Consider the following 15,427-nt stretch of genomic DNA (forward strand, 5'->3'; position numbering starts at 1 on the left):
TTGCGATATCGTGTAGACTCCGCTTAAAAGCTTTATTCATCTATAAAATGTTTATTCATTGGATTTTGTACTCTGTGCTCTTTATAATAAAGTTAATGGTTGTGTACGTTTTATTTTGTTCTGTAACATGCAAATTAATGTTGGGTGCATTGGAAAAGTTTAATGGTATCTTAATTAGTCGATACAAGGAGGTTGCTTTATTTAGTGTTGGGTTATATCAAATTTATATCTTCTCTAATAATATAGGAATAGGTCTGAAAGATTATGGTAAAGTATATTCTATAAAGGGGTAAGTAGATGTTAATTTACAATTATTCAAATTTTGACAGTCTTTAATTTGAAATCGGATTGTTCTTAGGTCATTTAACTAATGTGGAAACGAACTCCTAATCTTGGTAGTCACGCTGACTCTGAAGCTGCGGACAACCTAGCGGGTATACCGAAAAGCAGGAGTTGAAACGGAGGTGGTTTTAAGTCGGTAAGAGTCTGACACTCCCTTTCGCCTTGCCCAAGGCCTTGCCCTTAATGTGTGAGAAGTCATTGATGATTTTCCCACCCCAAAAAATGGCACGATGATTGACGAAACGTTACAGTTTTTTAGGTACAGACCTAATTCATTAGTTCTTAACCAAACAATATAACGATGAATCCACTCATTAATTTCACAAATTAACTAAAATATCTTTCACATTAACAAAAACACAACCAAAATTATAACCATACGAAACAAAATTAAGTTTATAAGCGAAGAAAGTTCCACAATAATTCACGTTTCATTAAAACTGACGTACAAATGAATATAAAGTTAATTCATTCGTTGAATTCAAACTTTGGACTGATATATGACCACCCTGAAGTAGGACTACAAAAGGCCAATTTAACCAGACCTTCCCCACCGCCCTCAGTAATGAAGTCCCTAATGAGAAAAGGGGAGATCTTGCTTGTTTTCAGAGCTCTAATTACGTCGGTTTGCGTGAAGCGCTATAATGAATGATTGAACAAAGCGTTAAGTCTATTATAACGTTGCAAGAACTTTATTAGAACGGTTAATGTACGAAGCGTAGTGTTGTACGTTATATCGATAAAATTTCTTATCGATGTTTTCCGAGACATCTTTTAATGACTCGTTACGTACTCACCATTATAATTAATAGTGAGCACGAGACATTTATTTCAAAGACAAAGCACCCGCCCATGCCATCCGATAAATATGCAAAATAAAAATTATAGCTAACATTTTAATCCGATCCGCAAAAGCATTTCAATTAATTTAATTAAAAGCACATTTTTTCTTTATCGTACGAGATAAATATTCATATCGATAAATAATTAACAAGAGACAATGCCGCTGTGAATTTATCGATAAAATAATGGGGATGGTACACCACTAGAGTGGAGTTTCGAGTTGAGTTCGCGTCTTTATAATTAGATAAAGCGGGTAACAATTAAACTTCCCTTTAAATAAGCCAAACGTGGAGGGAACAATTAGCATTTCCAAGCTGATTATTTTATAAGTATAGAGGATCGTTGGTAACGGTGCTGGCTGGATGTGGCTTCGGAAAGTGTAGGTATGTCTGTCACAAGTTTATACGAAGTTATGGGTAGGTAAAATAGGGGGCAATGATACTGTGTTTAAGAAAGGGTTGAAGCATGCGCTGTTTTTATTGATTTAAGCGAATTTTGTGACGAAGATCTCTCTGTACCTAATCATATAGATATATAGGTGATACGAAATAGGTACATAAATATAAGATAGTGGAAAGAACAGGCGTTGTTAATAGGTTTAACCAGAAGATTTTGTACTAAAATTATGTATGATTTTCGTAAGAATTCCTTTTAAATGAACATCCTATAACTAAACATTGAGTACTAGTTACTACATAGAATTTTAAAGTAATTCAATGAGGTTTCTGTAAAATTTATCATACATACCCTTTTCTTTGCTGCTAGGTATATGACACACAGTAGACTACATACCAAGCTAGGGTTTACCATTCCTAAAATAGAAAATTAAATGACAAATATAGATTACTAAGCACAAAGATTAAACATTCTTCTAATAGAAATTTATCCAGTATCTTTACATCCATGTTTCCTCATCTGGCAGCGTGGTTCGTTCAAACAAATTTATGCTAGCTAATTAAGATCTGCTTTATTAATTACTTTGGCTAACTCTCTACAGTTTTTCTCTTTTTTCCTCCTCTTTTAAAATCGGGTCTAAATAATTTGCTTAGCGCCTATGATTCTCTCATTTTAATAAAGTTGATTTTATGTTACCTTTTTTAGAGTATTACGGTTCATTTGTTTTTTAATCAACTCCTGTACCCTTAGTATGAGATTTCTTTACGTTTAACGTGAACAAAACGAGCGCGTTCTGCGCTCTCATTGGTTGGTTTGTTCGAAACGGCCAATCAGAGCGCTAACCGCGCTTTCGTTTTGTTATCGTTTAACGTAAAACAATCTCGTACTTAGGGTACTGTATGTTGTATGTGTGCGATTATCTCATGTTTGGCTAATTCGATTGTGATGTGGTTTTCTACATAGTATTTTTCAGATTTAGGAGAAGGATTTACGGAGGAGATGGTTTTACGGCAATTACCTGACTTACAAAAATGAAAACTGCAATGTGAAGGCGGTTCCTTTAAAATTATTTGTTATGATTACGCTGGATTCTAGTGCAGAGAGACAAATTCTACTCGAAACGTAAAACGAAGACCAAAGGAGAACACATCAAACCTTTAAAGAAGTTGTATAAAAATGTATTCATCTACAACCGATACCATTTCAACTAGCCCACAAATTAAAACAAATTTTTCGCAGATATTTTCACAAAACTACACACACAAACACTTGTACATATACCAAGTACACAATAAACCTACGTAAAAATTTCCCGAGAAACAAAACACGAACAGACGTACAATAAAAATGTTCTAACGATAAAACTTTACAACTTCAGCCCCCAGTTATCAAAACACTCAAATAAATCCGGCGAGGATTTTAAAACTTTAAGATGTTCCAGTAAAAACTCCTTGCATAATGTATGGGGGCTTGCGAATTTCTTCATAATTTTCGGTCTTTCATTTATATGGTGGTGATCATTTGCTGTTGATCCTTATCATTTAAGCTCAAACCGGCTGCCGCGTAACGTGTAGCGGGTTCGATTTCCGCACGAAGTAACTCTTTGTGTGATCCACAAATTGTTGTTACGGGTATGGGTGTCCTGTGTATGTGAACTTGTATGTTTTTAAACGCACTTACGACGCAGGAGACAATCCTAATTTCTTAACGTTCTTAAAAAAGAAAAAAACCGAAGCTTTAGATTTCTATGAAAAGGGTTTACTTCGAATATTGTTTGGACATAACTAAGTCGCTACATACATTTTTATATTGAAACTGTCATATAATTTAGATCTTATAACTTATGGACCCTAATTCCTCAAAGACTGAGTCGCTTCTAGTCACATTAGAGAAAACCTACATATATAATGTAAACATACATCTATTACAGTAATTGCTTACATATTGAGTAAGCAACACCCATTTTCCTCATTTGACAGCATCAATACATCTTTCCCCTTATAAGGAGACATAAGAAAAGACGACGTGCAATAAAAATTAACGAGTGACTGCGAAACACATCACTCCCCTCTTAGAAACCCCCGTATCAATCGGCAAACGGATTTGTTTCCTAATTCCTAAGGAGACAACCTACAAGCAACAATTATACAAAAGACAAGACACTACAGAAACAACAAACAAACCATTTAGAACTTTACACCAACAAAAATAGACATCATTATCCTTTGCAAATAATGTACTCGCGAAATTAAATCGCAGAAGAAAATCTTATAGGAAAACAAACTCTCAGCGGTTGATATAAGACTTTCTTTCGCAGAAGAGTTCTTGACACCCTAATTCGTGGAGTTTTAATATTCACTTATACAGGGGAAAAGAATTACAGGAAGAAAATGAAACAGGGTGAGTAAATAAATAAAGGAAACGAGACGCCTAGGGCCGCCATGTTGGTACGTGGGTAACATTACGTGTTAGATCGTGCAACGATTCCAATTCGATTTGTCGATAGTCGAACACGATTCCAGGGAAATGACCATCGACCTTTAGAATGTGTAAATAGTTTGAGGAAATTGCCTTACGAAGCTTTACTCCTAATAGCAAGAAAATGCCGTAATAAGGTTCACTTTGCACGAACACGAACGACTTTTAAAGGCACGAACTAAAATTAACTTTTATAGTGATGTACTTACAAATTATCGATAATTACATACCGATATCGACTAAATGGAAAAGCTATGGAAAGATTAAGATGTAAAACAACATTAAGTAGTTGTAAAGTTGTTGAGAACAGAAATAATTTACTTAAAAACGTAGGTACTTAAATTTTAATGCTTCATCAATATTTATGAAAACTGTTGCGAACTGTGTTTCCATTACACCATCGTAAAACTACTTAACACCAACTGTAAACGCGATAAAAATTAACTAAGAACACAAAATATAAAAAAGTCGGTAACATTAATTGTAGAACTAACTACATTGAGTGTATTTGAGAAGGATAGGATATAAAAATAACGTCAAAACGACGGTAAAAGTCACAAAAATGGGCAATAAACCAAACAAACGGGTACAATACATGTAAAAAGTCGAGCGTTCGTCTTTTCCACCGCAGTTAATAATTGATGCTTCAAACTGCCGAGTTGTGTTGCTCATACAAAATGTATCTCCCTAGCTACCCCTTGTTACCGCCTGCTTGATGTGGTATACATAGCGTATATATAAATACTACGTCCACTTAACTGTTTCTCTCTAACCTTTGTTATAGCAATTTGGATCGGTTTGGGGAACGAATTGATTGGGTGTACGAGCGAATATATTGTTACGCGTGTAATTTATTGCATAGGTGGGTTCGTTCGTATAGAGAGATTTCTGTTATTGTTTTCTGTAAATCAATTCGTACTATAATAAAGATTATTCGTATTGGTTTATCATGTGTATTTATATACGTTTTAACAGGTTTGTCATACCTATTAAGACATATTATCTACTGAAAGTGCTAGTACCTCTAATGAGATTATCCTATTTTAAAGAAAAGCCATTTTTAAATATTGCCCAATATATGGCAATAGGCTCACTCCCTATTACATGGAAATTAAAACAAAAATGGTGAAAAGTGGGTGTACATTGCATAGTGGCATTACGTGCCGAAATGTGCACCTCTGCCTATCCATTCGGGGATGAAAGGCGTGACGTTGATACCATTTCTAAGTAACTCCTTTAGTGTTACGGGAGAAACCGTAAGAAATTGCTAAAGAAAATTGATGATTGTATGCTAAAATGTCAAATGAAATCATCTCAACAGGTTAATGGATAATATTAAAAGGCTAATGCAATTTAGAACATACATTTAAATAAATATACGAGTAACATTAATCTCCTAGTGACAGGTGATCCTGCGTACTAATACAAGACTTTCTACACTTTCGAACGATGACAAATCACAATACCAAAAATTCTATTAGCTATACTATACACACCATAATTCAAACTGATAAATGGCCAGCATTAAAAAACCTACACGAATATACAACTACAATTAATTTCAAATATAGAAATCGATATAAGAATCGACTGACAATAAAATCGATAGTTCAATACATTCGTTTGTCACATCCTTATCTGTGTACACAGATTATCAATGAAGGCACAGATCATAATGCATGGAGCCATTGTTTATGGATGAGTTTAAACTATTACTTATGAGAGAGGTGTAATTTATTGTGTTTCATTCATGTATTGTTTTCATTGTTGACAGATGAACGCTGATTGCATTAAAAATGATTTCACGTATAATTTGGGCCTCATTTTAGCTTGATGAAATTGAAATGTCACTTTTATCGGAGTAGGTATTGAAAAGGATATGGTTTTATGATTGTAACTGGGTGGTTTTATACATATGTGAACATAATGTGTGACATATAATAAAACTGTAGAAGTGTTAATTCTGTACATGGAAAATATAAAAAAATAAATAGTAGGGGGTGTTACTAGAGAGATACCGAAACGAAATGTGATTAAAAACATTTTGGCTGTGGGCGTGAACGCAGCTAAGCTATGTTTTTTATAAGGTAATATGTGTACTATGGATGTGTGATGTCGATGGATTCCCTGTTATCGAAACATCACATACTCGAGCTGAGCTGCGAATCTTCCTCGCACAGCTTCATAGTTGACTATCAATGAAAACGGTCGCATAGTTTCACATTTTAGCTATTACATCTTCGTACATAGCACATCTCTACTCTAGAAAATTACCCTAATATCACCATTGATACTCTCTGTAACGAGGTGACGTACAACATCAAATCTTTCAAAACAAGATCATTAAACTATTTCACAGACATCACAGTTAATCATTGTCAAATAATGAATAGTTATCAAGGGATAGTACAGTAGCCCAATATTTGTATTAACGATCAGCATCCTCCGTCGGAGCCTAAGATAATACACACCCATTTGTCATAGATAAAATGCCACTTCATTTAATTTATGTCTCCTCTATCAGTTATAAGGACATAAAGTTGAAATTATACTCATTAAGATGATTTAGGATTGATGTTATTTGTGTCAAGTTAGGTAGTTATGTGAATGCTGATACTATTTATGTTTTATGGTTATATTTCGAAATACATGATATCAATGTCTATATACATACTTGAAATGAGGAAAATCTTTTACTATACATATAGACAATACGTACTCAGATTGATGCTATTTGTAAAAAAAAATGTGTATGTGAAAACTTGTATGTTTGTAAACGCACCCACGACACAGGAGAAAATCCTAATGTGAGGCAAAGCTTTTAAAACAAATAAATATATGCTACAAGAGAATTCAATCTCCTTATTCTGCAGTTATTATGATAATTTTAATGATAATAGCGAAGGAATTTAATTTAAAATTACAAATGAACATCTAAATAGAACAACGTAGAACAATGCCCTACCACAAAATCCAACAAACTACCATTAACTTACGAAAAAAACTACTACACATACAATTACTAGAAACTCTTTCAACAGATCCTTTAGAAACAGGCACAAAACAAGAAATTCGATATTCAAAACTGCGAGACAATACACGAGGTGCGTTCCAAAGTTGTGTTGGTGGCATCACAAGCGATTACGTTCTAATGGACAAGCGGTGTTTGTGTTCGATACTGATAACGCTTGCTCGATACGCGCGGCGCCAAGCCACCGATTTTATTACAATAAAACAAAAAAGACTATTGGCCAAGCACTCACGGCCGATGTTCGTGATCTACTGTCTGATACAGGATTTTATTTCGCCTTTGTAATCTGTGCTTCGATTGTGAACTTATGTTTGTTAAGTTGGTAGCCTTGGTTCGGTTTGAATTCAGAAATTCTATCCGGCCAGATAGAAGTTGCGTGTAATTTTATCCTGTAAGAGTTTATCAAGAGAAAATCGATTATATTTCACCATAGTTCTGCTAGGGCTCGGGGTCTCGGGTGCGATACCCAAGACAATTTTCAGTTTTTCGAAAATTTCTCAATATTAGCACGGAGTCTGAAATATTGTGTTCGATATATAGCAATAAACTCGCTCCCTATTACATGGGACTTATAAAACAATTGGTGAAAAGTAAGTGTACCTACATGTATGTCGTATGCCTATCTGCTTACCCTTCGAAGATAAAAGGCGTGACGCTGCATTTTACCATTTCATACTCTAACAAACTGAGAATAGAAATTATTTTAAAACAACAGCTGTGTTAAGCCTTTTGATTTCAACGGTAAAGATGGCGCCAAAGAAAATGGCTTCAACCATTCCTATTTCAAAATCTGTGGTACAAAGGACATTAGTATTCGGATTCGGTCAATTTAGCCGACGTCTCTTTGTATTAACCGGCTAAGTTAATGGTCTCTTATCTGTAGCTCCTTGTTTTTGTCCTGTTGTGTATTATTAAAAGTCGGGTTATCTGCTAACGAGGGGCGACGTGGCTAGGACCAATGTTGATAGGATTTGTATCCAGTCTACTTGATTAATTTAACGTCTAATGTTTTTGACGGAGTACGTAGCTAACAGCAACAGACGCGCTCATTTAGTCCGCCTTTTAAACATAAATAATGATAAAGTTTAAAGAGCAACGTTTTAAGTTAATTTATAGCGTCCGTGTCCGCTTTACGGGTTTATTCAAAAGATTTGTAAACTAGTTTCCTTGTCAACTTGTAAATTAATGGGTAAAAGCATTTTAATTTGCAATTTCGATCTGATTTGTCAATAAATTACTTTGAAGACGTGTTTACATAATGTAAAAGTGTAAAACATTTTACAACGGCTAACAATGACACATCAATGACAGATGTATTCAAATAAATAACGTTCGTTCCGATTTGAAAAAGGAATTCAGCGTTCTAAAATATTTGAACGTAACCATAAAGACTCGTCTTTTAAAATACCAACATAACAATACGATGTAAACTGGGCAAAGGAATTTTGGGTACAGCCGCACTTTGAAATACCATGTTTCTGAGACATTTGAAATAAAAGACTCATTAAAAAGATTAGGATAAAGAACGCTCGATTTATAGTAAAGACCTTTTGTATATTTTAAAAACTGGGTTAGGATTATCGTTTAAATGTGAAAATAAAATAAAAATTTTGAAAAGATTAAGTAACCAACGGAATTTCTTGTCCGTTGTTTTGCATAAGAAACTCCTATACTTAGTTTAAATTTGACATCTAGCTAATAAAATTAAAAACCGCAATTTCGGAGTTTCAGTTTTCAAGGCTTTTTTTTTAAGGATTTAATTGCGGAAAATCCAATGATTTCTCCCGCCTTGGGCGAGACGAGAAGGAGTCTCAGACTCTTACTGACTGAAAACTATCCCGTTTCTACTCCTGTTTTTCGAGCCGGAACCCCGGTAAACCCTCTACGTTGTCCGCAACTCCGGAGTTTTCAAGACTAGAACAACATCTAGCTCAAAGATACGTAAGTAGCTCAATGTGCTGTAAACCTATTTATTTCCAATTTATTAAACTCATACTTGCATAACCTCACGCCAGTCTCGCATGAGGGTAGGCAGACTCAATGGAACGCCAACACTCCATAGAATAAATACAAATAATACCTAATAATAAATCTATTAACACAATTTCAAACCATGACTATTTACTGAAAACTGAGAAAACGGTAAAATAGCAATGCATTAATACAGCTTGCGGTATTATCTTATACATAATGTGGTTAAACATGAATCCATTTTCTCGACTACATTAAAACGCTAAGAAATAGTGCATGAATATCTGCGGTACGAATTATATCATGCTTCGACCAATGGATTCAATGATGAATTTGCGGAGAAATGTAGGTACTAAATAGGAATAAAACTGTAGCCTTTGCAAATGGTAACTTTTATCTCTTTTCAGTGCAGTTAATAGTTATACATTTTAGGTTGATTTACAGATTTAACCGCCGTATACAGAGTCGTTTAATGGCTACGTTTTAGAACAAAATCGTTACTAAAGAAGGGTTTTTAGTATGTCTTTAAATGTCTCTAAGTATGGCAGTAATTTCAGTAAATGAACAGACGGATTACCTGATGGGTAAGCAGGTACTGCTCATGGACGCCCGAAACACCAGAAGACTTACAAGTGTAGTATGTTTGTGTTTGTTTCTCATCTTAACAAACCCATTTTAAAGTACGGTTATTTTCTATACTATAGAGACTGCTAATGAGGTTGTTGACAAATCAGACGAAGCCGCGGGCAACATATAGTATGTAAATAAATATAAATCAACAACTTATCCACTACTTAATTAGTAAAAGAAAATTGCCATTACTTATCAAAGCAGGGCAAGACGCCATTTAAAAGATGGCCACACCACTTAATGTTGCCATAAATAAGAAAACCATGGTGTTGCCAACTAAAAGCATTTTCAAAACACGTGTACGTATTGATTGAACGATTTTGAATAATTTATTTAAATAGATGATTTCCATGTAAGATGGTGGACATTAGAATTGATTAAAATTATCGTTAAGCTTGTTGCCCACTTGTAAACTGATTACAAATAGTTTTACTAAAACGATTACTACGTTGATACGATGTTGTAAAGTTTGTTTTAACTGTTTAGAATTGATGTAGTTTGTTAGTTTTATGGGTGTATACTGTTAACCTTTTGGGTCAGGCTTATTAAATATATTGAACTAAGCAACTAATTTACCTACATAGGTATCTACTTAAGTAAATCATCAGTTTTCCATTTATGAAAGCTCAATTACCCCTTCCCAATCTTCCCAACAAAATTTCCTAAAACGGCACCACTTGTAACGCATCTGGTGTTTAGCCCATAGGCGGTCTACAACTTTTACTATGTTAATGTTGCTGTTTACCGGCTTACACCAAGAAAAAAAACTAGATTAAGAGGTTACACTGCACAGACCTTTGAGAATTTCGGATTTTCTTTAGGATCTAAAAACTTTTACAGACACTTGTTAAAATTATTGTGTAGATAAAATATGTAAACAAAATTACAAATACCTAGTTCTTTATTTTTTTATGTTTTATAACAAACCAATTTTTGTCCTTTGCTAGTCCTTTTACGTGAAAACTACTGAACACCGCAAACTTTGATTCGCTTTGGAAATTTTTCTACGCATTTTTAACAATAACAAACCTATTAAAATAATATTAGCGACATCGGTCCAGCTGTTCTCGAGGTTTGCGTTTAGCAACATACCAGTGATAAACTTTAATATTCATAGGTAGATGATAACTAGCAAACAGCATGTACAAGCTATCATGCTTTAAGTATCTACCTCATAATAATATCACCTACACAAGTAGCTGTTACATTAAACACTGTTTAGAATTCATATACTACACTCCATTACATTTTACGACATGTAATTAAAACCAATTATCAACTGATTTTATCATAATACTTAACGTTTTTACATTCAATATTATTACAGCTCATAAATGTTCCAGTTTAAACAGGTCCCTGTTTAGAAAGGGTTTGTATGAAGTCAGAGGTCAAATAGAGTGGTTATATGAACATGGTGTAATGTACTATGTTATCTTAACGAGTATGGGAAACTAGGAATGTTGACGCCGTCTCTATAATAGTTACTGTTTTAGGGCTTTTAAGCAGGTAATGGACGTTTAGTGATGATAAAATACTAGCAAAACATATCCTTTTACCATAACTGTTATCTACGTTTGTTTTTGAAACGATAAGTGGGATGCACCAGAGATGTGCGATGTAGCTATGCTACAAAGATGTAATACTAAGTAAACCTATGTGACCCTTTCCACTGATACTAAGCTATGTAGCTGTATGAGAAAGATGTGCAGGTCGAGTATGCGACGTATCTATAATAGGAAGTCATCTATAGAACACAACCATAGCACACATGTTTCCATACAAAAACAGCATAGCTGAGTCTATTTCCACCATTGAATATGATTGGTGGCACCCAAACGAAACCACAGCAACGTAGCATAGCACATATCTGGTGGAAAAGCACCCTAAGCCTAGTTAATATTAAGAGTAATACTCTTACTCTACTCGAACCAGACTAATAACCACCCCGTTCCTACTCCTGCTTTTCGAGCCGGTACCCCGGTAAACCTGCTAGGCAATACGCAACTCTGCACCATTATATAGATGGATCACCATTACAGTATAAACAATAAAGACTAAAAAGACTCACCTCCATTTAGTCCTGCGGTTCTGGAACCAAGTCTTCACCTGAGCATCAGTCATCTTCAAGGTCTTGGCTAAGGATGCTCTCTCTGCTGACGCCAAATACTTCTGTTTGTGGAACCTTTTCTCCAATTCAGCAATCTGCAGTCGGGTAAAGGAGGTTCTTGGCTTCTTGCGTTTCGGTGGTGTTCGGTTCTGGTACGGATGTCCAATACGCCTTGTGATTGGGAATGATGCTGTAAAGAATATATTGTTTGGGTTAATTTTCATGACAAATAAATATTAAAAATACCTACGGCATTAAGCTGACCTATGTACACACTCATGTGCATAAAGAGTAAAATAAATATCAGGTATTTATAGTAGAGCAAATACACAAAAAGATTAAAGATTTAATCAATTTCTGTTCGTTAGTCTCGCTAAAACTCGAGAACGGCTGAACCAATTTGGCAAATTTTTGTCTTGAATTTTCTGTGAAAGTCCTAGGAAGGTTTAAAAGGTGAGAAAATAATTTTAGAGGCGTTATGAAATCTGCTGGGTCGGCTAGTAATAGACACCAAAAGGAAACTTTTTCAACATTTCAGGATCTGAAACATTTTAAAGTCCTATTTACTTGCTGTTAACTTAGGTGTAGGTAAGTACATTACAATGCACATCGATTCACAAACAAAATCTTAAAACATCAATAAAAGAACATCTTAGATTAAAATATCATGGATAAGAAATAATTTAATCCTCGAATTGTTTTGCCTGCATAATAAAACCATAAAAACAAATGAATGCAATGTAATTCCAAAACCGTATCATTACATCCATTGAATGGTTTTTATGATTCAACGTTTATTAAAAAAACAACCTCAAGAAGTAGGTTAAACTGTCGCGGTAATAGGTTTTATTCAAATTCAACGTAATCTTCGTATCAGGTTGAAACCATCAAGCAATTACGTCGATTACGTCTCTTAAATGCACATTTACATCTTATCTTTGTAATTGAAATCACGATTTAATCCTTATGAACAATACGGATTATGAAAAAATGCTTATGAATAAATAATATTCCCATTAATATACCCAGTCATAGTTTCGACTATGTATTCTAATATTAAGATTTGATTACATCGAGTAATCAAACCTACCCATCCATTATACATTAAAATTACACGTTGCCCACCATTCATGGAAACTCGGTTTTAAAAGACCGACCATATAAAAACCGCAAGTTATCATACTTTAAAAAAAAAAGGAAGCGGTAATCGTTACAAATCGTTTCAAAGTAGCTGTTGCACGTTCTCTTTTCAAAATTACATCCAAGATGGCGGACGTAATCACGTTTTTAAAATTCGAAACTCAATAAATTACTATTTAAATGGTGCGTTGCTATTGGTCGGATGGCCGGTAATAGTCTGTGTTCTCCGTAATAGATCGATTTGCATTAAATGATCCGTGAGATGAGATCATGTCGTTTATAAACTATATTGTTTTCAATGTCATATCCACATTATGGTACAATCAATGTAATAGCGTATTTATGTCCATTTACTTCGACAATTTTAGAGGTAATCGCTCCGTCTATTTACTAGACCGTAAATAAGCCAAGCGTTTATAATAAAACATGAGTTTAATTTAAAACATTAAATCAAATTGAGTCACTGACATTGGCAAAAAATACAGGTTTCGGTGCGAATAATGTGTTGTAACTGAATAGTGTTTCAAGTCATTTATTAGTCGCTTTCTTTTCTATAAATTACAAGCCTTTTACTGACCTTTAATTAAGTGTGCATTAAATTGTACCCTGTCAAGTTTTTAACACTTTTTTACGGCATTCAAACACCAAGCGACACACACAATGCGATAAATTCATTGCAATAAATAGATAGGTACTATATCTTACGGCCATATTCTGAATTAAAAATAACATTCATAAATTATTTTCAAATATGGAAACGTATTAAATAGCGCGCTCTCATTGGTCGGCCGACAGCGTAATGGCCGCCTCACGTGACCGCAAATTATGTAGCAATTGCTGGGGAGTAACTTGGTCGTAGTTTAAGATTGTTAGTGACTTTTGTTCCCCCTACAATTTGAGTTTAAAGGCAAGCCAAGGTTTTGTCATTTACTTGTGCACGAAGTACTCGGGTTTTTGTATTGAGCATTTATTTTTGTAGGCGATTAGATTAAGTGATTTCGGTATTGTTTAGCTTTCTCTTGTCTTTGTTGAAGCTGAAATGATTATACATGCTAGTCACTCGTGCTAATAGAACATTAGATAGTCTGATGATAAAATTAAGTATGTAAGCTTATAATTACAATGGAAAAATACAAGAAAAGGCATGAAACTAAGTTGGCGTGACCAAAGTGCAATAATTTCAAATATTTCAAATAATACCTTCAGTTTAGACACACAATCTTTCTTTTTTTTTGTTTCTTTAAAATACGTTATTTTATAACGTATTCTTACGCCACACACTATGATTTTCTCCTGTGTCGTAGGTCCTAAAACAACAATTTGTGGATCACACTAAGAGTTGTTCCGTGCGGGAATAAAACCCGCTTCACGTTACGTGGCAGCCGATTACCCAGCCACCTTACCAACCGTACAGTCAATCGATCTTAAAATAGCCCAACAAACCTGACCCATAGCCACAGAACTATATAAAAACGATTAGCTACATAGTAAAACAAATTTCCCGTCGCTTGGCATCAGGGCCAGGGTAGAAAAGGGTGCGGTAACAAGATTCCGCGGGTCGTAATCCGGTTAAGGGCGGTATGATTCATGCGTGCGCCCAAACCCGCGTGGTTTGCGTTACGTTACGTGAGTGTTGCAGAATAAGGATGTTTTGAGGTGTGTATGTGTGTGTGTGTGTGAGTGGGTGTTTTGATAAAAATGTGCACGCGATTTTACAGGGTTTGCAGATTTTTGTTTTTAGTGTATTTTTATTTGTTTTGGCTATACTAAGTAAGTTGTAAGGGATAGTATTCCGTTTTGAATAGTTTTTTTTTTAAGAAATCTGTACCTATATTATTGTTTACTATAAGTCAAACTATTTTTAGGATGTATATATAAAAAAAAACTGAAACTAAAAAAGAATAAATGGTTTAGTATAATAGTTATAAAAACTCCCAATCAAACTTCGAAGTATATCTTCCACTAATATCTAATAACAAAACAAATCGATTTTGTATAATTTCATCACGACTGACCTGTCATATTTATCCTCCTGACAACTTACTTCAATAAACTACGATTTTATGATAGCTGTCAACTCCTACGCACTACAAATAGCTAATGCATTTGTGTGTCAGTTGTCAATTTAATCAATAAAATGTAATGTTGCTTGATACTTGAATCTAAGATTATAATGGAAGTGTACTATGTATATAAGCACTTACTGTGATCATAATATTAGTATTTATTTTAGTTTTTAGTATCTAAGTACCAACTTACAATTGAATCAAAAGAACACACACAACTTTAACGTAGTCTTGCACGTAACTGTAACGTAATTATTTCACGAATGATGGAAAATAAGGGACTCTTCTACCAGAGATTTGCTATATACCTATGCTGCGAGGACGTAATTAACTACTGATACTAAGCTATTTAGCGGTGCGAGTAAGATGTGCTATGAAGATACACCGCCGCAAAGTAGCTGTGCGAGGAAGATGCGCAACTCA

The 15,427-nt window shown here is 34.5% G+C and overlaps 1 protein-coding gene across 1 annotated transcript in view; it reads right to left on the minus strand.

Moving 5' to 3' along the window:
* The window catches only part of LOC118270731 (T-cell leukemia homeobox protein 2), a 36,488-nt gene that overhangs the window by 6,086 nt on the left and 14,975 nt on the right, over window positions 1–15,427 (minus strand). The window contains exon 2 of the mRNA XM_035586490.2: window positions 11,760–11,988. Coding sequence (XP_035442383.1) covers window positions 11,760–11,988 — 229 coding nt within the window. The remainder of the gene's footprint in view (window positions 1–11,759; window positions 11,989–15,427) is intronic.

This window comes from Spodoptera frugiperda, chromosome 13 (genome assembly GCF_023101765.2).
Source record: "Spodoptera frugiperda isolate SF20-4 chromosome 13, AGI-APGP_CSIRO_Sfru_2.0, whole genome shotgun sequence".
Classification (NCBI taxonomy): domain Eukaryota; kingdom Metazoa; phylum Arthropoda; class Insecta; order Lepidoptera; family Noctuidae; genus Spodoptera; species Spodoptera frugiperda.